The sequence below is a fragment of the Dipodomys ordii genome, unplaced genomic scaffold (assembly GCF_000151885.1).
Source record: "Dipodomys ordii isolate 6190 unplaced genomic scaffold, Dord_2.0 Scaffold6, whole genome shotgun sequence".
NCBI classification, from domain to species: Eukaryota; Metazoa; Chordata; class Mammalia; order Rodentia; family Heteromyidae; genus Dipodomys; species Dipodomys ordii.
This window is the reverse complement of record NW_012267222.1, coordinates 7,373,863-7,399,478: the sequence shown is the minus strand read 5'-3', so window position 1 is coordinate 7,399,478 and position 25,616 is coordinate 7,373,863. Positions and strand designations below refer to the sequence as shown.

The window sequence follows — 25,616 nt, the reverse complement described above, 5'->3', positions numbered from 1 at the left end:
GGAGGAGCAGGAGGAGGAGGAGGAGGAGGAGGAGGAGGAAGAGGAGGAGGAGTCGTCGTTCCAAGAAAGGCCTCCCTGTTCACAGGGGCTTTCTCCAAGCCCAATTTCCAAACTCAGCAATGGACTTCATGGAAAACAGCCCCGCATTGTTCACCTGGGCCCAGGCCATCCAGGATCTAAGGCAGCAGCTGGGCACTCCAGGAGAGCAGGAACGGCAGGCAGGAAAGATACGCAGGGCCCGGCCTGCCTTCCACCCCTGGCCCTGGCTCACGGGGGGGTTGGGCAGGCCTGTGCCGACACCGATGCAGAAGCACAGGGAACAACGGGGGCCTGTGGAGAAGCTGGAAGAGCCCAAGCTTCCAGTTCAGGCCCATCTTCAGGATCTCTGGCCAGCGTAGTGCTTGATGATTCCAGGCTTTCTGGGCAAGGGCGTAACTGGGAACCTCTGGGCTGGAACAGCCCAGCCACCTGTGGGGCCCTTGAGTGAGCATGCGCCTGCCAGGCGGCTTGGGGAGGGGGCCGCAGACTCAGAGGGTCTGGTAATGCTGCCGCAGCCGGGCCTGCAGAAACTCATATGTCAGGTTGTGCCGAGTAATGATCCCCACGATCTAGAACAAGAGAAAGGTCTCAAGTTGTTTGTTGTGTAAAGTCATGTCCCACAGATGCTCTGGAGAGTGATTGCATTTTTAGGAGAACCAGAAATATAAGATGCCAGGCATGGTGGCACACACCTGTTAACTCAGCACTTGAGTGCTGGGCACTGTGCACCCAGTGTAAGCATTTTGTTCTAAACCCTCTTGTTAGTGTGACAAATCTCCATGAATAGGGAGGAAACAACAGGGTAGGTCCCGAGTGAGGAGACTGAAAGTCGGACAGTCACAAGTCACAGTAAGGCAAGAAGGCAGCATGGCACCCTGGCGCCACCTGCTGGCCTTCTGGGACAGAGGCGGCCCAGGCAGAGGGCCAAGGGGTATGGTCAGGCTCACCTCTCCCACTGCGTTCACTACAGGCAGGTGGCGGAGGCCCATGGTCCTGAACAGGTTGAAGACTTGGGAAACGTGGGTGTTGGGAGAGACGGTGAATGGGGAAGGGTTCATGTATGGGGTGACATCCTGCAGAAGAGACAGCAGGGGTCAGCTGCAGCCCACGGACAGCCCCTCACCACAACCATCCCAGACAGTCCACGGACAGCCCCTCAACCACAGCCATCCCAGACAGCCCACGGACAGCCCCTCAACCATCCCAGACAGCCCACGGACAGCCCCTCACCACAATCATCCGAGGGTTCAGCAGCGTCAGGTCCAGGTCATGGATGTCGGGGTACCGCGGGTAGTCCTCGGCCATCTCAGCATAGGAAAGGCGTGGCTGGCTGGCACTCTGCAATCCCAACCGAGTGTCCTTGCCAGGGGAGGCAGGGGCTGGCGTGCCCCTTTGCCAGCCCTGCTGCACATCTCCCTCCCCATCGCCCTGTGGGATCGTCCTGTGCCAGCCGTCACTGCTCTGTGCAGGCCTGTCGGACCACAGGCTCAGGCTGGAGCCTGTGGACAGCTTGCCCAGTCGCCTACTGTGGACAGTGTGGGGGCCCCAGGCAGGGGTGTGTGTGTGTTCCCGGGGAGCACAGGGGTGCGTGGGTGTTCCTGGGTGGCACACGGAGGTATGTGTGTTCCTGGGTAGCCCAGGTGCATGTGTGTGCATGGATGTGGTCTTGAGTGGTATAGGTGTGGCTATGTATATTCATGGGTGGCAGGTGTGTGTGCGCACATGTGCGTGGTCTTGGGCGGCATAGGTATATGTTCCTGGGGGCACAGGAACACTCAAAAGTCTACCTGTGAGAGGAGAGCCGGTGGCGGTGCCCCCCTTTCTGGGAGTGAAGCACGGTGCGTGGGCAGGCAGAGGTCCGGGAGCGCCGTGCGGCCCAGGGCCTCCGGGTCACTCACCGACTGGCTTTCCGAGTAGCACACGCCCCGGACGAGCAGGGTGACGAGCTGTGAGCGCAGGACGAGGCCGTGGAAGGTCAGCGGGCGGAAGCGCTCCTCCATGGTCCAGTCTTCGCTCGGGGACTGGTCAGGGTATAGGTTGGGGTAGGGGGTGTATCTGTTACACAGAAACCAGACGCTGCCTAGCACACCCTGGGCCGGGCTGCTGCCTCGGTGCTGGGGCAGCGCGGGCGCGGGCACGGGCCCCACCTGCGCTCCAGCATCTGCTGCAGCAGGTCCTCCTTCTCGGCTGGCTCCTCGGGGGCCGCGTGCTCCTCGCACATGTTGCGCAGCTCACTGGACGGATAGGACTTCATGGACTGGCTCCGCTTGCGCTGCTCGCCCGCGCGCGTGAGGATGCTGGACTTCTGAGGAGGGGCGAGCACAGGGGCAGACTTTGCAGGGATGCCGCATGGCTCTGCCTGGCACACACACCCAGCGGCTACTGCCCAGCCCACGGATCGGAGAACAACTGGGGTCTAATGACACAACTGGACAGGAGCCGTCAGAGACCCAGGATGGCTGCCAACCCTGTGGCTTCTTTCCTATTCTGTTTTTTTGTTTTTGTTTTTTGGCTGGTCGTGGGGCCTGAACTCTGAGCGTAGGCACTGTCCCTCAGCTGTTCAGCTCAAGGCGAGCGCTCTACCACTTGAGCCACAGCACCACTTCCAGCTTTTTTCTTTTTTCTTTTGCTTATGTGGTGCTGAGGAATGGAACCCAGGGCCTCAGGCATGCAAGGCAAGCACTCTACCACTGAGCCACCTTCCCAGCCCCTTCTTTCCTATTCTGTACATTGCATCATACCTAGTTAAAAGGTCTCCTCAATCTATGTGCAGAGAGCTGCACTAGCTAGAGAGCCTCAAATCCTGACTAGATTTCTTTTGCTTGGGAACAATTCTTCCCAATAAGTACACATATAAAATGGTTTTGGCGCCAGTGGCTCACACCTGTAATCCTAGCTATTCCAAGAGGCTGAGATCTGAGGATCATGGTTCAGTGACTGCCTGGGCAGGAAAGTCCCTGAGACTCTTATCTCCAATAAACCACCAGAATACCAGAAGTGGTACTGTGGCTTAAGTGGTAGAGTGCTGGCCTTGAGCTGAAGAGCTGAGGGACAGCGCCCAGGCCCAGAGTTCAGACCCCATGACTGACCAAAAAAAAAAGATCCTGTGGCATGTCTTGGACGGATAAGGCCCATCTGTGCCATGAACCTATGCTGTCGCAGCAGCAAGGACACAGCCAGTCAGACACAGCCAGTCAGACACAGCCAGTCATACACAGCCAGTCATACACAGCCAGTCAGACACAGCCAGTCAGACACAGCCAGTCAGACACAGCCAGTCAGACACAGCCAGTCAGGGCCACCCAGTGCGTGTGGCAGCTGGAGCGGGAACACCAAGGCCACTTTTCCTACCTTGAACTTGATGTTGTTGCTGATGAGCTGGTTGCCCTTCATGAACTCCCTCTCGTTGCCCCGGTTCTCTGTTACCACTGGGAAGGCGTGGTGGACCGTGGTGCGTAGGATGCTGACCAGAGACTGGATGCGAGTGTGCGGGTAGACGTATGTCAGGTTGGGCTCCATGATGTCGCTAGCTCTCAGCCTGGGGGGGCGGGGGAGGGGTGAGCCAGGCAGCCTCAAGAGCGAGCCCACTGGGAGCACGCTCAGGGGGTGGTGCTGGTTCCCCCTCCCTTCTGCAGCATTCCATTCCCTTCTCACATGCTGCTCCCTGTGCCGTGTTCTCATGCTGGTGGGCGGCGGGCTTTTACCCATGCCTCCCCTCCCCAGGAGAGCCAGAGGCCTGCGGGAGAGCTGGCCAGCCTCCTGCACACTGCACGCTACCCGCTAGGTATCACCATTAAACTGCTAATGATACTGGAACTGAAATCATCATCTTGGAGTCTCCTTTGGATCAGGGAATGGCACACCCCAGCTCACAGATCACATCCAGCCCTGCTCACTCAGCCACAGCATTTTCCTGCTCAGTGGTGACAGAGATGCACCAAGCTGACCACAGCTGCTTCGTGGCACTGCGCTAGCCCGTCGGGGCTGCCTGCTGTCTGGACAGGAGGCTGCAGGGTCTGTGGGATCGCCGCCCAGGCCAACTGTGGGGCGCGTGTTGGGTGTGCATGCAGCAGGCCGGCCTCATTCCCTGCCTCAGTCTCCATCTGTCACTGACCAGACCCAGATACCTGGCTGCACTCCCTTCGGCCTTGCCCAGCCTCTTAGCCCCTCTGGTCCCCACCTGAGCTTCTATGCTGGAGAACAATGTGCCTTGTCCCCCCAGCCAGCCTTCCCACCCCAACCCCAGACACGGGGCCTTACTTGTCCATCTCCACCTCGGTCTCCCACTCCAGGAGTGGCACGCCCCGCAGGCCCACGTGGATGTCATAGATGCCCTTATTGAAAAAGTCCCCTGTCCACTTGGCTACCTGAAACACAAAGCAGCAGCCTGAAAGCAGGCCCTGTGGGCTGGGCTTGGCCCCGAGCCTGCAGGGAGTGTGTGTGGGGGAACGCTCACCATCAGGGTGATCATGATGGGAAGCCCATAGGTGATTTCGTTGGTCGACTCGATCAGGATGACCGTCAGGCTGATGCTCATCCGGACCACGCCGCCCAAGAAGGCCGCTGCACCAATCAGGGCAAAGGTCCCTGAGTAGATGTGGCCCAGTCCGATGTAGCTGGTGAAGAAGCACACGGAGATGGGCTGAAAGTCTTAGTTGCACCTGTTTATCTACAGCTGCCACGCTTGTGCCTGTGTGCACAAATGTGTGTATTCACATATACTCACACATATATACCCTCACACATAAACTTTTTTTTTTTTTGGTGCTGGCTCTGGGACTTGAACTCAGGGCCTGGGTGCTATCCCTGAGCTTTTTTTTTTTTTGCTCAAGGCTAGTGCTCTTGAACCATAGCTCCACTTGTAGCTTTTTAGAAGTTAACTGAAGATAAGAGACTCACAGACCGGTGGGAAGGTGGCTCAGTGGTAGAGAGCTTGCCTTGCATGCCTGAGGCCCTGGGTTCGATTCCTCAGCACCACATAAGCAAAAGAAAAGAAAAGAAAAAAGCCGGAAGTGGTGCTGTGGCTCAAGTGGTAGAGCACTAGCCTTGAGCTGAAGAGCTGAGGGACAGCGCATAGGCCCAGAGTTCAGGCCCCATGACCGGACCCAAAAAAAAAAAAAAAAAAAACAAGAGATTCACAGACTCTCCTGCCTGAGCTGGCTTCAAACCTCCGTCGGCAGATCTCAGCTTCCTCAATAGCTAGGATTACAGGCGTGAGTCACCAGCACCTGGTCCTCACAGATATACTTAGACTCACATGCACCTCTGTGCACATATACACACACTCACTCACACATATACACTCTCACAACACACATACACACTGTACCTTTTCAGGACATTGGCAACAAGGCGCCCAAAAGCTGCCCCACACAGCAGAGAGGGCACAAACAGACCACTCGGAACAGAAATGCCGTAAGTCCAACAGGCAAGCAGGAAATAGAGAATGAAAAACAAGGCCAGGGTGACGGGGCTGAAGGTCCCTGCAAGGGAAGACCAGACTGAGATGCAGGCCTCCAGGGCCACCAAGACCCAGCACGCTATCCTCCTCGCAGGCCCTTCCACAGCCTGCCCCAGGCCCCCTCCCAGCACAGGGGCAGGGGCTGCTAGTTGCTGTGTGGCTGGGATGTACAGGAAAAGCCTGAAGTCACTTGGAGGGAAGGGTGAGGCTGGCCAGTGAGAGCCCGAGCCCAAGCCCAAGCCCAAGCCCAAACCCAAGCCCCGCTGGGCTGGGGCAGTGCAGACTTACCGTCCTGGTGGAAAAGCTGGAGAATGGCTGACTCCTGAGGATTGAAGAAGAGTGTGGCCATGTCATTGTATGTATCATTGGGACAAAAAAACGTCTTGATACTTGAATTTACATCTTCTGATGTGACCTAGAAAGCAGGAGTTAAGAAGTCAGCCTAAGTGGGTGCCGGTGGCTCACGCCTGTCATCCTGGCTACTTAGGATGCTCAGATCTGAGGATCACAGTTCAAAGCCAGCCCAGGAAGGAAAGTCTGTGAGACTCTTATCTCCAATAAACTACTCAGAAAAGGACAGAAGTGGCGCTGTGGCTCAAGTGGTAGAGTGCTAGCTTTGAACACAAATAAGCTCAGGGACAGTGGCCAGGCCCTGCGTCTAAGCCCCAGAACCAGCCAAGGGGAAAAAAAAAAAAAAAAAAAGAGGTCAGCCTAAGGACACCTGACCAGGACACTCTGGCTCTAGCAAGGTCAGAAGTCAGCTGCACAGCTTTGCCTCTGCTTACACTGGCAGCAATGGAGGAATGAATGTAGTCACTGTATTTAATATACACTATGTAAGAAGTGAACTATGTGACTTGTGGGCAGGGACGGGGGAAGGAGGAATGCAGAAAAGCAAAGGAAGGAGCAACATTGTCCAAGAAGCATTATACTCATTATCTTACTTACGGAATTGTAACCCCTTTGTACAACTCAATAATCACAATAAACAAAACTGGCTGGGCACCAGTGGCTCATGTCTGTAATCCTAGTTACTCAGGAGGCAAAGATCTGAGAATCACAGTTCAAAGCCAGCCTAGGCAGGAAGGCAGGAAAGTCAGTGAGACTTTTTTTTTTTGCCAGTCCTGGGGCTTGAACTCAGGGCCTGGGTACTGTCCCTGAGCTGCTTTTTTGCACAAGGCTAGCACTCTACCACTTGAGCTTGGCTTTTTCTGTTTATGTGGTACTGAGGAATCAAACACAGGGCTTCATGCATGGTAGGCAAGCACTCTACCACTAGCCATATTCCCAGCACCAGTGAAACCCATCTCCAATGAGCTACTCAGAAAAAGCCAGAAGTGGCTCTGTAGCTCAAGTGGTAGAACACTAAGCCTTGAGCACAGAAAGGCTCAAAGACAGACCTCAGGCCTTGAGTTCAAGCCCTAAGACCAGAAAAAAAAAATTGAGCAAACCCAACAGTAGTTGACCATGCTGTTGAACTCTGCATTTTGATGTAGAGTGAACTAACCACTACAAAAACCTTCCATCACAGTTCACTGTGGACATGGCCTGCTTCCTCTCTGGGGCTGATGGCTGGAACCCCCATGGGAAGAGTTCAGCAGGTGACAGATAGGTGTCCAGGCCACTGCTAAAAGGCCTTACCTAACAGCCTTTGCCTTGAACTTTCTGGGACAGAAACCCACCTTGTCATGAAACTTGGTGGCTGTGCCACACTCTGGCAACCCCTCCTCTAACCCCATCAGGAGATCAGAATCCGAAGGGGAAAAGGGAACCAACTTGCTCCCCACCCTCCCAGCCTTGGGCTCTCACCGTGGTTCATGGGAGGGCGTCTGGTTTTCTAGCAGACAGTGCTCAGGGGTCATGCGTCACACCCACGGCTGTCCACGCGAATACAGAATGGCCTTACAAAGATTAAGAACATGCATCTGATTCCACTGATGACAGGGTGGAGGCGCTCTGGGTGGGCACTGTGACACTGGGCAGTGTTTTAATAGCATGACCCCAGGTGAAGCTGACTGGGCCACACAACAGGATTCAGGCTGCCACAGGGGGCAGAATGGAGCCCTGCTGGCAGAAGCTGGTGAAGGAGAAATGTGTGCCACGTTCTAGCATCACAGAGCAGAGCAGGGCTGAGCCGATGGTGGACGGCTGAGCCCCAGCAGCAAGGCTGCAGTGGCAGGCAGGGTTTCCCAAAGCACAACTGGAGGAGCCAGTCCTGAAGACCTTCTGGAAGATCTCGTGGCAGCTACACTGGGAAGCAGGACAGCACTTCTTGGAAAAGCAGAGCAGACTCGAAAATGACGTGGCTTTGCCACCTGCTCTGCCAGGGACAGCATTTCATGTCTCATCTACACGGTGACAGCAAAGCCACCCTCATGCCACAAGCTATTAGCTAAGGGATCTGGGCCAAGACCTCTCTTTGCCTTGGTTTCCTAATATGTAAAGTAGGAAGAGCTGGTCTAGCCAGTGCCTGAATGAGTCCATGTCTTTAATGGGCCCGTAGAGACTGAGGTCTGGCACACAGCCTCACTTCCTGGAACAATGTGCTAAGGAGGCCTGCTTGGTCTAGGTCAGCCCACGAGACCACAGGCACAGAATGCAGCTTGATTTTTTTTTTCTGTCTGATTTTGGAGACGGGTTTCACTCTGTAGCCCAGGCTAGCTATGCTTTGGCCTCACGAATGCTAGGATCACCAGCAGGAGCCACTATGCCTGGCACAGAATGCTTCTGTGGTTGTTTTTGAATGTTCCAGAACAGAACACACTTGGAAAACTACTGGTCTCATGAAACAGACCTAGGGAATAACTGGGGCAGGGGCCAGCAAGCTTCCCTGGAGAGCAAGGAAGTGTCCTGTACATTTTGCCACCACACAGTGTGGCCATCTCCCTTCCCCCGGCCATCTGAAATGTAAACAGCCCTCAGCTCGGGCAGCACAAGCGAGCAGCTGAGGACCGGGTGGGGCTGTGGCCTGCTGACCCCAGATCTAACGTGTCTAGGGCTGCACGCCCTGTTCCTGGGACACTGAAGAGGCAGTTCTCCAAGACAAAGGATTGGGGGGGGGGGTTGGGATGGGGAATGTCTGAAAGACTCACATGACCAGTTAAGGGCAACAAAAAGAATGTGGAGAAGGCTTACCAGCTGCCACCCTACAGGCTGGACACATGGCTGTTTCTCAGACCCACCAGTGGCCAAAGCACACAGGGTAGAGTCAGCCCCCATGCCAGCTCCTGTGCCCTGCTCCCCAAGGAAAGACCCTTGGAAAATGAAGGGGAGACAGGAACACAGGATACTTCCACAAGAGCCAGGAGACACCAGGAAAAGGTTCATGGGTCACCCAGACACCAACGTTCCTTTGTGTGTGTGTGTGTGCACACACATGCGCACACCAGTACTAAAGCTTAAACTCAGGACCTGGTGGTTTAGCTTGGTTTTCGTGCTCAAGATGGTGCTCACTACTTGAGCCACATCTCTACTTCTGGCATTTTTATGGCTAGTTGGAGATAAGAATCTCATGGACTTTTTTTTTTTGTCTAGGCTGGCTTTGAACCTTGATCCTCAGTTCTCAGCAGGCTTGTTTACCCAGTCCTAAGAGTAACTCTCACACTCTCAAAGGCCAGGCAGTGGGTAAGGAGGCCTGCTCAGTGGTCCTTGCACGCCTGGAGTAGGAGAGTGAGCAGTCCAGAGCCCCAGCTCGTTTCTGACAAGTGTTCAGCTTGTGAACACTTGTGAACAGCTCCCTTCCCACACAGCCAGACTCGTTCACAAAGGCAGACCAAGAGCCAGACTCATTCACAAAGCGGACCAGGCAGAGGGTGTCTGTGTACAACCTCTCAGGTAGAAAGATGGTGCACAGTCCCCTCTCAGCCACCTGCTACCTAACACCCAGGAACAGCAGGCTCTGGTGAGGGTGAAGGCAGCAGGTGTGTCAGGCTACCTGGAGCTGGACGGAGCCATTGCCGATTTGACCCGCAGAGGACATCTCTCGACATTCTCCTAATACCATTGAGGCCACAAACACCACCACGGTGGTTACCAGGGACACCAAGAGGCTCTCCAAGACTCTAGGAAGCAGAGCACAGCTGTCACAATCCATAATGACACTTGGCCGGAGGAAACACACCCTGCGCCCCCCTCCTACCAGGGCACTCCCATCAGCCCCTGGCCAGCCCACACTGGCTGCATTACTGCTGCATCCCAGCAATCTGCAGTTCAAAATGGGCAGTCAATCAAGCAGGCGACCATATCCACATACTCTTTCCACAGAATTAACTGGCCTCCACAGTACATCCTCGGCAAGAGTGGCCTCCACAGGGCTACAATGACCCTCCTGACTTGGTCTTGTTGCCACCAAGATATCATAAGAGGTGGGCGTCAGCCAGCCACCCGGACATACATGAAGCGCAGGCTAGGCCTCATGTCCTGTCTGGCCAGCAAGGTGGACTTGGGAGCCTGTGTTCATTGTGGGGGAGGCAGGAGCTGTCTCTTGGGGAAAGAGGGCCCCTGAGCCAGGCTCAGGGAGGTACGGCAGGCCAGGGGAGGCAACTACGCAGATACCTGACGAGCTTAGGTTTCGGGTGCACGTTTCGCATCCGGTACTTTGCAAGCCTCTTGTTCAGACAGTTGAATGTGGCTCCTAGGAGGCCCCCAATGACCCCCATCACGACGAAGAACCCCAAATCCATAGCTGTCCAGAGATGACATTTTTTATCAGAGTCAGAGCACTGAGACAAGGGGGAAGGGAGGGAGAGAGAAAAACCAGAGTGGCCATGTGAACAAGAAGGGACAGAGAGAACACAGAAATGAGAATGGGGCTGCCGCCAGGTGCCGGTGGCTCCCGCCTATAATCCTAGCTACTCAGGAAGCTGAGATCTGAGGATCATGGTTCAAAGCCAGCCCAGGCAGGAAAGTCTTGTCTCTAATTAACCACCAGAAAAACTGAAGTGGTGCTGTGGCTCAAGTGGTAGAGTGCTCGTCTTAAGCTGAAGAGCTTGTGGGACAGTGCCCAGGCCCCAGAATTCAGGCCCCATGACCGACCAAAAGAACAAACAAACAAACAAGAATGGGGCTGCCTTCCCTTCTCTGAGAGCTGAGGCCCTGTCAGAATCCTTCCCACGCTGAGCAGGGCACGCATGGCAATACTAGACAGATAGACGCCTCACTAGAAGCTGTACCTGGCCTCTGACCACCTGTGTGGTCCTTCACCTAAGAGCCAGTTTCATGGGTCAGGCAAGGAATACTGGGAGAAAAGCAGGCATACCTTAAACTCGCCAAAGCTCAGCAATCCTGGGAGCTGGAAGGAGCCCCAACTTCCAAACTGAACCCCAGAACGGAAGAAGTTCAGGGTGAAGGTGGCAGACATAGAGCAGAAGAGCTGGGGACAGTGACAAAAACAGGGGCACAGCTGTGACAGGTCTTCGTCTCTCCCTCGAAGCTCAGCCCCACAGCCTCCCCCCCCCCAGGCCTGCAGACGCGGGGCTGGGATAGGGATGGATCCACCCAGCTGATGGACTTCGGGAGACAATGTGGAAACAGGCCCTAAGATGGCCTCCTCCCACTAGCCTTCCATGAGAGCCCTTTGAGAGCAGATACTGCATCAAGAGGAGGGCTGCTCGAGGGAGGCAGGTTCAAGGCCTGACCCTAGATGACGGCCACTTTGTGCTCTCGTCAGATGGTCACAGAGGACGGTGACCATCTGCTGTGGGCGGGCAGTGCTGACACGAAAGGGGAAAAGCCACGGAGGGGAGGCTCGGGCGGCTCTCGCCCTCCAGCCTCCCCAGAATGATGCCCAGGTGGGTTCTGGGGTACGGTTTCCTCCGGTATCTCCTCACCACTTTCCATGTGAGCCTTTGGTTCCAGAAGGACGAGCCCTCCTCCAGACTAAACAAGGTGCCTCCAATGGGTGCCCCGAAAGCGGCAGCCACCCCTGCGGCTGCCCCGGCTGAGACAAAGTCTCGCTTGTCTCTGAGGAAAGAAGAGAGGGTGGGTGAGGGTTGGGGATGGTTAATCCAGAAAAGAGCCCTCTGCTACAAGCACCTCCCACCTCGGCCTGTCTGAATCACACAAACACATCTGCACGGGTCCTTTCTTGGTTGGTTAGCAATTTTAGACCAGGCTTCATGCTCTGAGATGCTTCTAGGCCTTTTGGCAAGAAACAATAAAAGCCATGATGAGCCGGGCGCTGGTGGCTCACACCTGTAATCCTAGCTACTCAGGAGGCTGAGATCTGAGAGTTGTGATTCAAAGCTAGCTCAGGCAGAAAAAGTATATCAGACTCTTATCTTCAATTAACCAGTAAAATCCTAGAAGGAGAGCTGTATTTCAAGTGGTAGAGTGACAGCCCTGAACAAAAAAGCTGAGGGACAGCATTCGGGCCCAGACTGGCATTAGTATTGGCGTTTCTCTCTCATTCTCTCTCTCTCACACACACATGCATGCACGCACGCACGTGCACACACACACGCGCACACACACACGCACACACACAGAGCCATGATGCCAGCTTGGTATTTGTGCTCCTCTGTCAGTGGGTGTGAGTGCCCCGGCTGCAGGGGCTGCTCTGGGCAAGGCTAGGGCAAGCACTGAGCCTGGCCTGACATGACCATCTTTTGCATAAACACTAATTCCTCATGTTTCCATACCTGTCGCTTCGGAAATAAGGGAAGTTAAACTGGATCTTCCGCAAGGAGATGCTCTGAAACTAAAACAGGAAACAGAAACAAAACAAAATCAGAGCAGGCCCACCAGGATGGAAGCTGCAGGACCCCACCGCATGGGGGTGCTGTAAGAACAAGGTGAGCAGAACAGCAGTGTGAAGAGAAGGAAGCCACCTCCTGTGGGAGGAGCTTATGTTTCCTGCCCTCAAATTTCTAGGCCTGTCAGAAATTGCATTTTGTACAAAGTCAACAAATCAGAAAGAAAAAGGGGAAAGAGCTGAGCAAAGGACTGGGAGGAGCCAAAAGCTGCTGCATAAAATGGGGTGAGTTCTGTTCAGGGATGTTGGGAGGGAAGGCCCCAAGAGGGAGTTAGCTCTGCCCCAAGAGCTACTCCCCAATCAACACCACACATCCTGGCCCCAAGTCTGCCTCCTTCTGCGCACTTCGGGGAGACCTGGCGCATGAAGTGGCATCGAGAGAGTTGAGAGATTTCCCCTGGAAGAACCTTCTTTTCTGCACCTCAGCAACTCACGACCACAGTTAACAGTTCACATGGACTTGATTGAACTTGCAGCTCCAAAACCAAGAAAAGCCTTTCTGAATGGAAGCTTTGAAGCCCCAAGCGGGTTCTTCAACCTGTCTGAGCCCGAGTTTCCACCCCTGAGAATGGGTGGCTGTGAGGAGAGGGGTTGATCTGCACAGGATGTGGCAGCACACTGAGGGCAGCTGGCATTACGTCAGGTGCAATGAGTCTGCAACAAGTCCTAGACCTCTGCAGCTCCTGCCTCCTGGTCAGTGGCACTGTGGAGATGACCCACCAAGGCGCCAGGGAGGCTTTCATTTCTTTTTTTGTTGGTTGTGGGGCTTGAACTCTGGGCCTGGGTGTGGTCCCTAAGCTCTTCAGCTCAAGGCCAGTGCTCTACCACTTGAGCCACAGTACCACTTCTATTTTTCTGGTGGTTAACTGGATATAAGAGTCTCATGGGTTTTCCTGCCCAGGCTGGCTTTGAATCGCGATCCTCAGATCTCAGCCTCCTGAGTAGCTAGGATTACAGGTGTGAGCCAGCAGTGCCTGGTTTTCATTTCTTTATGTCACACGTTTTTTTCCCTCCTAAGACTCGGCAGGGCTTTGACACCCCGGTTTCTGTGAGCACCCCAAGTGACATCCATGGGGTGAAGTCACACTGGGCAGCTCCTGATAGACTTGCCCTGGCAGCCCTTACCTGAGGAAGGCCAGCTCCCACCACGGCTCCGCTGTGGATCATGGGGCCTTCCTTCCCCACAAAGAGCCCTGGGAAAGTGAGAGAGAAGCAGTCAGCACTGAGCACCTGTGGCTCAGGAGACCCTTGCTTTACAACACAATTATAAAACAGATGAGCAGATGATTTTCTAAGACAATGCCAAATTCCCTTTAAATCTTGCTATGAGAGAAAATACTCTTTATTCTTGAAATTCCAGGCCAGCAAAGCACAGCTGGGGCCACAGCTACTCCATGCCTGTCTAGTCTGAGAGCTGAGAATGGCTTATCATGGGCGCTGTGTACATCTGTGTATGTGCCACTCCAGGGCTTGAACTCAGTTCCCCGAGCTTTTGTGCTCAAAACTAGCACTCTACCACTTGAGCCACAGCTCTACTTCTGGCTGTTTGGTGGTTGAGGTAAGAGTTTCACAGATTTTTCTGCACAAATTGACTTCAAACTGTGATCCTCAGATCTCAGCCTACTGAGTAGCTAGGATTATAGGCATAAGTCATTGTCACCTGGCTTCTTATGATCTTTAATCCATACATCTTAAAATGGTTCAGATCTTGGGGCTGGGAAGGTGGCTTGGTGGTAAAGTGCTTGCCTCGCATGTATGAGTCCCTGGGTTTGATTCCTCAGCATCATATAAACAGAAAACGCTGGACTGGCGCTGTGGCTCAAGTGGTAGAGCACTAGCCTTGAGCTGAAGAGCTGAAGGATAGAGCCCAGGCCCAGAGTTCAAGCCCCACGACCAACAACAAAAAAAAAGGTTCAGTTCTTACTGAACCATTTATTCCTTCAATTTGGACTGGTGCCCCAGGCCTAAATTATTTACCAGCTGTCTGTTTGAACAAAAAGCTGGCAGACTTTGCTAAAAACCAAGAGTGCAAACTAGATGGTCATTCTATTTCAGGTATGTCCAATAGCAACACACTGACAGTGTCTGCATTTAAAAACTATATATAGCCCAGCCAGGCACCAGTGGCTCACACCTGTAATCCTAGTCATTCAGGAGGCTGACATCTGAGGATCACAGTTCAAAGCCAGCCCAGGCAGGAAAGTCCATGAGGCTCCTATCTCCAATTAAGACACCTGAAAACAGGAAGTAGAGCATGTAGCTCAAAGTGGTAGAATGCTAGCCTTGAGCAAAAAGGCTCAGGGACAGTGCCCAGGCCCTAAGTTCAAGCCCTGCAACCGACAAAGCAAAAATCCTATCGCACCAAAGTGTGGACATCTCCTTTGGGCTGGCCAAATGGAATCAGCTTACACACAAAATGCCCTACCTTCCTCCCTCTGGACCATGTGGGACTAAGAGAGTAAGACTCACCTCCAGCCACACTGAAGAGCACTCCCAGGACTTTGCAAAGCAGGGTCCGGAGCCGGACGATTCCTGGCACCTTCACGCCATTCAGGTAGCACTTGATCTCAGGTATTCCCGAACCTGCTGCCACTGGCTGCAGGGACAGGGGGCACAGTGTCAATTCACACGCCAGTAGTTCTTCACTTTACCCTCAAGGGGCTAGACGGCTGTGCAGGGAGAGCCCACCACCTTCACTTGCCACACTGGCTTCCCCTCACCTGAGGACTTTTCAACCACAGATCATGGTGGGTCACAGGGGGATGGAAACAGGTGCACTGCTGACATTTCCCAGGTGAGTCTGGCAGCCTGGCATCACCTGGGAGCATTCTGACCATCCCCATGGCACCCACCTCCACAGACTCTCATCTTATTTGCTTCTGGTGGTGCTGAGATTTGAATGGGAAATAGGGGTGCTCCTACTTGCTAGGCAGGCGCTGTACTGCTAAGCCACATCCCAGTCCTGACTTAAGCCCTTTTTTTTTTTTGGTTGATCATGGGCTTGAACTCTGGACCTGGGTGCTGTTCCTTAGCTTTTCAACTCAAGGTGAGCACTCTACCACTTGAGCCACAGAACCAATCCCAGTTTTCTGGTGGTTCATTGGAGGTAAGACTCTCATGGACTGGCTTAGTCTCAGTCCCAGGCTGGCTTAGAACCATGATCCTCAGATCTCAACCTCCTGAGTAGCTAGGATTACAGGTGTGATCCACCGGTGCCACGCACCACCCCAATCATGTCTGCGTGAACAAGGGGCCACGTCTGTAGCACCCACTGCTTCCTGACATCGGGAGAGCCTAAATGCAGAACCCCAGAACCCCACCAGCAAGCAGCAAGCCCTCCTCACCTCAATCAGGACAAGAAGGCTTGCCAAGAAGACAAAGGTCAAGTTAAAACCCAGGAGTTCGAGGAGGGACAGGGCCAGGCAGCCTTTCTGGCTACATTCTTCCACGGCTGCAGAAGCTGGGTCAAGGAAACAGATTTCTCAAGCATGTGCACCCCAATGGCTGGAAGCTATGTGGCTGCCCTTCCCCTAGGTCTGGGCCTCCAGTCATAAACGTGCTGAAAAGGTGTCAAAGATGCTGCTTATAGGAAGAACCACTTCAAAATTATGGAACACCACAAACATCATAGCAAGTAATAATGAAGAACACGGGTACAACATGGACTTAACAAACTTCAGCATCATGCCTGCATGCTCCAGATTTTTTTTTGTGTGAAAATACTGTACAGAGGGGTTACAATTACATGAGCAAGATAATGAATACATTTCTTATCAAGCATTGTAGCCTCCTTCTTTGTTTCCCCTTCCTATCCCATCCATCCCCTACCCCCCCCACCCAACCCTAGATTAAAAAAATTTTTTTTTTGGGTCCAGTCCTGGGGCCTGAACTCTGGGCATGGGCGCTGTCTCTCAGCTCTTCAGCTCAAGGCTAGGACTCTACCACTTGAGCCACAGCGCCACTTCCGGCCTTTTTCTTTCTGCTTATGTGGTGCTGAGGAATCGAACCCAGGGCCTCAGGCATGCAAAGCAAGCACTCTACCACTGAGCCACCTTCCCAGCCCCTAGATTTTTTTTTTTTTAACATACTTAACCTAGCTACTCAGGAGACTGAGATCCGAGGATTGCAGTTCAAAGCCAGCCCAGGCAGGAAAGTCCATGGGACTCTTATCTCCAATTAACCACCAAAAAGGCTGGAAGTGGAGCTGCGGCTCAAAGTGGTAGAGTGCTGGTCTTCAGTGAAAAAGCTCAGGGACAGTGCCCAGGCCCTGAATGTAAGCCCTAAAACCAGCAAAAAAACAAAAAGGGCTACAAATATGGCTTAGTGGCAGAGTGCTTGCCTAGCATGCATGAAGTCCTGGGTTTGATTCCTCAATATCACATACATAGAAAAAGCCCGAAGTGGCGCTGTGGCTCAAGTGGTAGAGTGCTAGCCTTGAGCAAAAGAAGCTCGGGGACAAGTGCCAAGGCCCTGAGTTCAAGCCCCAGGACTGGCAAAATAAATAAATAAAACAAAAGCCTAAATCACACACACACACACCCAAAAAAGAATCATACCCCACTCCCTCAATGACTGTGTGCCTCCGTGTGTGTCCGTACTGCTCATACGTAATCCTCAGACGTGTTCTTTTCCTCTTCCTTGACATGAGTCACCATGCTGATAAGCCACAGCTCATTTATTTTAACCTCTACAGAATTACAGAGTATGAACACACCATAATTTTCCCATTCTCCAACTTCATCATTTCAACTTTCTGTTGCCACAAAGTCTCAAACAACAGTTCTGGCATGCACAGGGCCCACTTCTGCAAGAATCCACAAGTCAGATGAATGTGCACCCTCCTGAGGCCTCCCTGCATATCAGCCATTCTGTACCCTCCTCTCCACTTCCATACAAGGTCTCTGCTTTTCTTTTCTTTTTTTTCTGGTTGATATTAAGGTTTGAAGTCAGGGCCTCTCACATTCTTGCCTGCTCAGCTTGTTACCTTGGCTGGCTCCGTCACTCAAGCCCCACCTTTAGCCTGGATTTTTTCTAGTTATTTTGGAGGAGTCTCATAGACTTTTCTGCTGGGTCTGGCCGTGAATAGCAATCTTCCAGATCTCAGCCTTGGGGGTAGCCAGGATTATAGGCATGAGGCACTGACACTTGCTATGCTCATTTTCCTACTGTACTGTTTTAAGTTTTTATTTATTATGATAGTGTTTATTTTGTGTATGTGTGTTGGTTGTGGGGCCTGAACTCTGGGCCTGGGCACTGTCCCTCAGCTCTGCAGCTCAAGACTAGTGCTCAACCACTTGAGCCACAGCACCACTTTGGCTTTTTCTGCTTATGTGGTACTGAGGAACTGAACCCAGGGCCTCATGCAAGCAAAGCAAGCACTCTATTACTGAGCCACCTTCCCAGCACCTAGTGTTAATTTTTGTTGTTGTTGGTCATGGGGCTTGAACTCAGGGCCTAGGTGCTGTCCCCGGCTTTTTTGCTCAAGGCTAGTGCTCTACCACTTTGAGTCACAGTGCCACTTTCAGTTTTCTGGTAGTTAATTGGAGATAAGAGTCTCACAGACTTTTCTGCCCTGGCTAGCTTTGAACCACAACCCTCAGATGTCAGCCTCGAGTAGAAAAAAATTACAGGCATAAGCCACAGGCATCCAGCTTATAGTATTAATGTTTATGTTGTTGTAGGCATGAGTTCATATTACATTTTGGATAATAATTATTTGCCTGTTGAATACATAAAAAACAAAGCCAGGCACTGATGGCAAGTGTGCGTGGGTACACACACACACACAACCTTCTTCCAGGCTGGGGAATTGTTTTCATTTTATCTATGTTGTTTCTCTGTGGTTATTTGGGTTTTTGGTTGCCTTTATAAGTGGAGTATTTACTTTGATATAGTCAAGTTTGTTTGCTTTTTTATTTTGGTCAGTCATGGGGCTTGAACTTGGGCCTGGGCACTGTCGCTGAGCTCTTCAGCTCAAGGCAAGCACTCTACCGCTTAAGCCACAGCACCACTTCTGGTTTTCTGGTGGTTAATTATAGATAAGAGTCTCACAGACCTTCCTGCCTGGGCTGGCTTTGAACTGCAATCCTCAGATCTCAGCCTCCTGAGTAGCTAGGATTACAAGCATGAGCCACCTACACCTGACTGTTTGCTTTTTTCCCTTTATAATGAACACATTTTATATTGTTAAGAACAAGCAGTTCTGAGTTCCAAGATAAATTCTATTCTGCAATTCTGATTGCAGTACTGAATTTATAAACTGATGGGAAGAAGACACATCGGTGCTGTGTTATAGCCTCCGTGAACATGAATGCATCTATGAAAATCTTCTTCCCTTGTCCTTCCCTGATAATTAAAGCTGAGTGGTTAATTAGGAGGCCTTCAAATATCATGCAGCCTGTCATATTCACTTATAGACAAAGAATCTTCCCAACTTCCAGGGTTCGGGAACACCAGGAACTATGAAAAGGATACACGTTTGGACCACTCCGAACTTGAGCTGGGTGAAGAGTCGCACAAAAAAGTCTACGAAGAGACCCACCTGCAACAAGCAAAGAGCAGAGAGCAGTCACAGCCTCATCCGAGCGCAGCCCTAAGCCCACATCCTTGAACGTGGTGCCTTAGCCCAGTGTACCACAGGGGCCGCTTAAGCTACCACCAGCAACTCATGGGTGGATGAACTTTCTGTGAAGCCACTCTGGCTTTCACAAGATCCTGCCACAGCTTGGCCCCACAAGGCCCTCCACTATACAAGAGCAGGGGTACAGTGAAGCAAAGAGAAAAAGAGAGGAAAGAACGCAGAGAAAGATAGTGAAGCGGTAGTAACACTGAGTTGTGGGGGAAACCACTGGGAAATTTGCAAAGATGATTCCAAAAGAACAGCTGAAATGTCCCTAGTGGTGCTTAGCTGTATGAGCACATAGCTTAGTATACTAAAGGACAACCGTGTAGGGCACCAGTGGCTCACGCTGTAATCCTAGCAACTCAGGAGGCTGAGATCTGAGGATCGCAGTCCCAGCCAGCCTAGGCAGAAAGTCTGTGAAACTCTTCCCTCCAATTAACCACCAAAAAGACAGAAGTGGAGTCGTGGCTCAAGTGACAGAGTGCCAGCCCTGAGTGACTGAGCTAAGGGATTAGTGCCCAGGCTCTGACGTCAAGCCCTAGTACCAGCACAAAACAAAATTACATCGAAAAGGAAGTACACTTTCTGAGGCATGAGTGGTTGCATGTTCAGGGTTGGTGTTTTGTATTTTCCATGTTATTTCTGTGATTTAGAACCATCACACAGTTCCTCTGTGCAGGGGAAACAGCTTCCGTTCCACTCTTCCACTGGTACCTCCCAGTGCTAATGCCACTGGGAGGCTTTTTAACACAGAAGGAGGAGGTAGTGGCAGATCAAAGTTAAGACTCCGGCCTGTGCCGGTGGCTCACACCTTTAATCCTAGCTACTCAGGAGGCTGTGATCTACGAATAATGGCTCAAAGCCAGCCCAGGCAGGAAAGTCCATAGACTTTTTTTTTTTTTTTTTTGACAGTCCTGTGGCTTGAACTCAGGGCCTGGGCACTGTCACTGAGCTTCATTTTGCTCAAGGCCAGTACTCTACCACTTGAACCACAGCATCACTTTTGGCTTTCCTATGTATGTGGTACTAAGGAATCGAACCCAGGGCTTCATGCATGCTAGGCAAGCACTCTACCTCTAGGCCACATTTCCAGCCCCAGGTCACATTCCCAGTCTCGTGAGACGTTTATCTCCAATAAACCAGAAGTGGTGCTGTGGCTCAAGACCTGAGAGACAGTGCCCAGGCACAGAGTTCAAGCTCCACAACTGACCCTACTCCCCCCACCTGCCTGCAAAAGAGTCAGTAGCTAAAGCTGATGTGGTGGCAGATCAAAGGTAAGAGTAGTAGGTGAGGCTGCTGGCTGCTCCACATAAAGGTCTGCCTTCTAGCTTTGAGGATAGGATGGGGAGACACATTGTCAACACAAGTAACAGCAGTTCTAACGAGCTGGTGTGACAGCCCCAGAAAGGCAGATGGGCTAGTGACTATAGCCGTTACAGAGAAATTTGCAATAAGAAACATACACAGAAAAATAGCCACTTCCATTTTTATGGTGTTTTGGGTTTTGTTTTGCAGTGCTGGAAATGGAACCTAGGACCTTGTGTGTTCTGGGCAAGTGCTTACTCCCTTGCTACATCCCAACTTGGATGTACAGATTTTGACAAAACAATTTAGACCAACCCAGCCTCGTCCCCTGCAGAATGGTGCTGACAGAATGTCAGCAAAGACACCTTTTGAACCTCCTTAATCTCACCCAGTAGAAGTAACCTGTGAATTTACGGAGTAGGAGCCTGATGTGTGCCATGAAGATGGACCCTTGGGTAGATCCTTGGGGTAGTCCTGTATTACCTGTTCACACCTAGACACACAAAGAGTATCATGGAGATTAAGGACCAGACTGTGGCCGGTCCTAGAGGAAGGTGCTACACAGACTGCAGCTCAGGCAGGCAGCTGTCCCTTTCCAGTCCTGAGCTGATGGGATCCCAGTGACCCTTTTGACCACGGCTTTGTCCACATCTCTCTTCAGGGTTAAGAAGTTGTTCAGGCTGCAGTGATGCTCCCAGACCTTTTGCTATCACCGCCTTTGGTCACACTTCAGCTTTCCCTCTCTGAGGTTCAACTGTGAGCCTGTGGAGCCCTGGACATGCTGGCTCACCCTTGGCCCCACCATAGCTTCACAGACAGGTTTTCAAGGAGCAGGAAGGGACCAGGACAGCGTGACTTCATTTGCAGGATAATCTACTTATTAGGTTATCTACTGGACAGATATGCTGTCTCACTTAACTGGTACATTATGGATTTTTTTCTTTCAATACTGAGGAACTCGGGATCTTGTGCTTGCTAGGCAGGCATTCTATAACCTGAGCCCTATTTTGCTTTTGTTATTTTTCTTTCTATTTTGCCAATCCTGGGCCTTGAACTTGGGGCCTAAGCTTCTTTTCCTCAAGGCTAGCCCTCTACCACTTGAGCCAAAGTAACTCTTCTGGCCTTTTCTGTTTATGTATTACTGAGGAATTGAACCCAGGGCTTCATGAATGCTAGGCAAGCACTCTACCACTAAGCCACCTTCCCAGACCTGCTCTTGTTATTTTTTTTTATTTTTTTATTTTTTATTTGTGAACATACTGTACTGAGGGGTTACAATTACATGGGCAGGATAATGCATACATTTCTTACCAAGCATTGCAGCCTCCTCCTTTGGTTTACCCTTCACATCCCTTCCCAGCCTCCCCCCTCCCCCCCATCTTGTTATTTTTTGAATAGGGTCTTACTTTCTACCCAGGACTATAAGCCTACTTATGTTTCTCACATAGTTGGGAAGGCAGGCAAGCTCCATCACATCCATCCTTTTATTGGTTGAGATGGGGTCTTATGAGCTTTTTTCTAGGCTGGCTTGGAACTATGATCCTCCTGATCTCAGCCTCTTGAGTAGCCAGAATTACAGTCATAAGCTACCATACCCAGCTTAAACATACGGTAAGAGGTGAGTCTGGAGCAGACCATTAGGCATTGAAAGAGCCCAGAGTTGAATGAGTCACTTTGCTTTCACAAAGCAAAAGCAAAAAAGCTGAAAAGCAGTATGAAACGCTGGGTCAGGGCTGGGGGTGTGGCTCAAGTGCAGAGTGCTAACTTAACAAATTCCAGGCCCTGAGTTTAATCCCTAGTAACATTACCGAAGAAATTTTTTAAATTAAACTTCTAAAAGAAAAGAAAGGCCAAGATTACTTACTTTAAAAGAACAAGGAAAGAGGAAAAGGCAGTGTTAATTATGGCAACACTGCTAGAGTACTATAGTGATGAGTGACCAATCATTGCCCAGACCAGGCCCTTCCCTGTCCCCCGACCTCAGCTCACCCTCTCCCCATGTCCCTCTGCTCACCAGGCCGGTGCAGACTCCAATGGCGAACACTGTCATCCACTTCACCGCCTCGTACCTCCGCCCCTTCTGTTCACACAAGGAAGAAACACACACACAAAGCGCTCGGGGTCAGACTCCCGTATGCAGGGTGAAGACGATGCCTGACCGCAGGTGGTTCACAATGAAAGACAAGGAACCCAGGGCACTGGGCCAGGAGCTCTGACAGTGGGCACCCTGGTGGGCAGAGAGGCTTGGGGAAATGCTAATCTCGTGGAAAGATTTACAGAGTCCGGGGTAAGGCTGTGTATGTGAGACAAGGGAAGGGGCTGACCCCCCCCCCCCGGTTCCAAGGTCAGCTCACTGGACCTCACCTTGTTATCCATAGTCTCCAGCACCTCCAGGTAAGGGTCGTTGATACAGCGGTCGTAGTCCAGACTCTGAAAGAAGACATGGGAGGAGAAGCGTCACCTCATGGAGGAAGAATGAGCCAAACCAAAAAGGGGACAAGACTGGCACCACTGCAGGGGCCATTGTGGTACAAATGCACAATTTTTTTTTTGTCAGTTGTGGGGCTTGAACTCTGGGCCTGGGCGCTGTCCCTCAGCTCTTCAGCTCATGGCTAGTGCTCTATCACTTGAGCCACAGCGCCACTTCTGCCTTTTTCTATTTATGTGGTGCTGAGGAATTAAAATCAGGGCCTCATGCATGCAAGGCAAGTACTCTACCACTGAGCCACCTTCCCAGCCCCCAGCCCTATTTTTTAATTTTTAATTGTATTTATTCATTTTTTGTAGGACTTGGAGCTTGAACTCAGGGCCTGGCTTTGAACCATGATCCTCAGAGCTCAGTCTCCAGAGTAGCTAGGATTACAGGCGTGAACTACCAGCGCCCAACAGCTGTAAACTTTGGGTTTACATTTGGAAGTCCAGATTGACCCTACAACTTCTATAGCTGCTTCAAGCCAGGTTTCACCGAACTCAGACATCCTGCAAGCTATCTGCAGGGGACCATAGATACTCTGAGAAATAATTCAGAGGGAATGTTTGTGTTTCTGTGTCTTGTAAAAGAACAGCAGTCTGTCAACAAGGACAGGTGGCCTGCCACATGCTCTCTCCTTCCCACAGGCAGCTCTTACTGCCACGTCACTAGTGAACAAGCTGGACATTGGCCTGGTGATGGTCCCAGGTAATGGTCTAAGTCAAACAAACAGAGCTGTGATTTATGACACTTTAGCACATCTATATGATGACTAGGAACAAATCCAAATTAATCCTTGATAAGAGTCCTCAAGTATCAGAACAGGTGATAAGCAAAGTTAATGATCAAATATTTAACTAGCAATAAAATAATTACACTAAATCTAGACAGACAGATACGGAAAATGTTCCCAATTTATCAGACAAAAAAGCCAGACCAAACAATGTATAACAAAATCCCATTCTGATTAACTATATTAGGATTTGTATGTCAGATGTATAACACAGAAACTGTACTTACAGGACAGTCTTTAATAATTATCTTTTATTCTCAGGGGGCTGGTGGCTCATGCCTACAATCCTAGCTACTCAGGAGGCTGAGAACTATGGGTCCTGATTCAAGTCCAGCCTAGCAGGCAAGTCCATGCGAATAGACTATTATCTCCAATAATCTACCAAAAAAGTAGTAAGTGGAGCTGTGTCTCAAGTGCTAGGATGCTAGCCTGGAGCAAAAGAAGTTCAGGGACAGTGCTTAGGCTCTGAGTTCAAGCCCCAGCACTGGTTCACACACACAAAGCAAAATAAAAGGGAGATTAGAACTTTCATCCACAACCTCTAACCCAAGGGAAGTGTGAGGGGCCCAAGGTTACATGGATCTCCATTGGCCAAGGATGTAACAACAAAAAAACCATGCCTAGCCGGGCACTGGTAGCTCACACCTGTAATCCTAGCTACTCAGGAGGCTGAGATCTGAGAATCTCGGTTCAAAGCCAGCCTGGGCAGGAAAGTCCGTGAGACTCTTATCTCCAATAAACCACTAGAAAACGGGAAGTGATACTGTGGCTCAAGTGGCAGAGCACTCACCTTGAGCTGAAGAGCGCAAGGACAGTGCCCAAGCCCAAAGTTCAAGCCCCACGACTGACCAAAAAAAAAAAAATCATGCCTAAACAATGATGCCCGGGTCTGAATGAAGAGCTTGACAGCTGGACACAGGGGGATGCTGGAAGGGTGGCACCCCGAGAGAGGCCATGGATACGCCACACTTCACACATGCTGTGCTTTCCTCGGGGCAGGGCTGTTATCCGAATCCTGGGAAGTCAGCTAAAACCAATCAATCACCCTCAGGCAGGAGGCATGGGGGAACCCACTCGTAATTACCATTAGTCTTGGGGGCCCAACAACCTGGGGTTGTGTCAGAACAGAGGACACCCAACTGGGGTCCCTTGGAACTGAGGAGTGGTGTGGGGAAAGCACCCCACATCTGGTGTCTGCCAAGTGTGGGGTCTTGCCTTCACACCAAATCTATATAGAAATTACTGGCCAACTGATTATTTTCTTGATGGTCTTGTGGGCTCAGAAAACACCCCAAAATGTGTCTCTTCAGACTTCAGAGCCAAGAGAGGCACCTGGGAAGCAAGCAGCACATACAGATCATGACAGGTCCTCCATGCGAGTCTGCTGGAACTGACTCCAGCTTCCCATCAACAAGGTGAATGCAGGACAGGGAGGCCCGTGGCAGGACGTTGACTGGAGTGCACACTACACACAGAGCCCAAACTCAGCCCAGGCTTCCATCCGTTCTCAGGCTCATTCACTGCTCCTAGAAACAAATCAACATCTCTGCTCCCTATTCTTCTCCCTATAAGAGGGCATGTCAGCTTCGAAATCTCACTGGGTTAGATGCTCACTCTCCCGCTACATCCAGGCACATAACTGGTGTCCGTCTTATCACCTAGCATCTCATTAATATGTCAGAGTGGGTTTATTTCTTAGACTTAATCATCAAACCTGGCAGGAGGGGAATAGGGAGTCTTTTGCTCTAAACAAACATTCCATTAATAGTTAAAAGGCTTTTAGGTGTCTAGAATGGGCAAATCCATAGAGATAAAAGATAGGATTAGTGGTTGCTTAGAGACAGGGCAAGGGGAATGAACAGTGACCGGTGCTGGCTACAAGGGTCTCCTTCTGGAGTAATACAAATGTTCTAAAACTGACTGCTCACCCTGGTACTGATGGCTCAAGCCTGTAATTCTAGATGCACAGGAGGTTAAGATCCAGAGAATCTAGGTAGGAGGGCAAGCCAAGGTAGAAAAGTCCTCAAGACTCCATCTCCAAACTAACCAGCAGTGGGCTGGGAAGTTGGCTCAGTGGTAGAGTGCATGCCTTGCATGCCAGAGGCCCTGGGTTCAATTCCTCAGCACCACATAAGCAAAAAGAAAAAAGCCAGAAGTGGTGCTGTGGCTCAAGTG

The 25,616-nt window shown here is 51.4% G+C and overlaps 1 protein-coding gene across 2 annotated transcripts in view; it reads right to left on the bottom strand.

The window, feature by feature from the left end:
- Positions 1 to 14: 14 nt before the first annotated feature.
- Clcn6 (chloride channel, voltage-sensitive 6) overlaps positions 15 to 25,616 on the bottom strand; it is a 32,366-nt gene continuing 6,764 nt past the window's right edge. Inside the window, exons 3-23 of one of the 2 annotated variants that reach the window (XM_013032805.1) lie at positions 22,543 to 22,608; positions 22,193 to 22,258; positions 18,726 to 18,792; positions 15,596 to 15,702; positions 14,721 to 14,847; positions 13,377 to 13,444; positions 12,139 to 12,197; positions 11,329 to 11,461; positions 10,758 to 10,871; positions 10,055 to 10,221; positions 9,435 to 9,561; positions 5,789 to 5,915; positions 5,369 to 5,522; positions 4,496 to 4,655; positions 4,300 to 4,406; positions 3,391 to 3,577; positions 2,187 to 2,344; positions 1,938 to 2,094; positions 1,270 to 1,377; positions 987 to 1,112; positions 15 to 608 (exon numbers count right to left, since the gene is read on the bottom strand). In XM_013032805.1, the coding sequence (XP_012888259.1) occupies positions 528 to 608; positions 987 to 1,112; positions 1,270 to 1,377; positions 1,938 to 2,094; positions 2,187 to 2,344; positions 3,391 to 3,577; positions 4,300 to 4,406; positions 4,496 to 4,655; positions 5,369 to 5,522; positions 5,789 to 5,915; positions 9,435 to 9,561; positions 10,055 to 10,221; positions 10,758 to 10,871; positions 11,329 to 11,461; positions 12,139 to 12,197; positions 13,377 to 13,444; positions 14,721 to 14,847; positions 15,596 to 15,702; positions 18,726 to 18,792; positions 22,193 to 22,258; positions 22,543 to 22,608 (2,466 nt within the window). In that variant the 3' untranslated portion in view covers positions 15 to 527. Of the gene's footprint in view, positions 609 to 980; positions 1,113 to 1,269; positions 1,378 to 1,937; positions 2,095 to 2,186; positions 2,345 to 3,390; positions 3,578 to 4,299; positions 4,407 to 4,495; positions 4,656 to 5,368; positions 5,523 to 5,788; positions 5,916 to 9,434; positions 9,562 to 10,054; positions 10,222 to 10,757; positions 10,872 to 11,328; positions 11,462 to 12,138; positions 12,198 to 13,376; positions 13,445 to 14,720; positions 14,848 to 15,595; positions 15,703 to 18,725; positions 18,793 to 22,192; positions 22,259 to 22,542; positions 22,609 to 25,616 lie in introns of those variants that run through there. The other variant, XR_001175673.1, reaches the window with a different exon arrangement.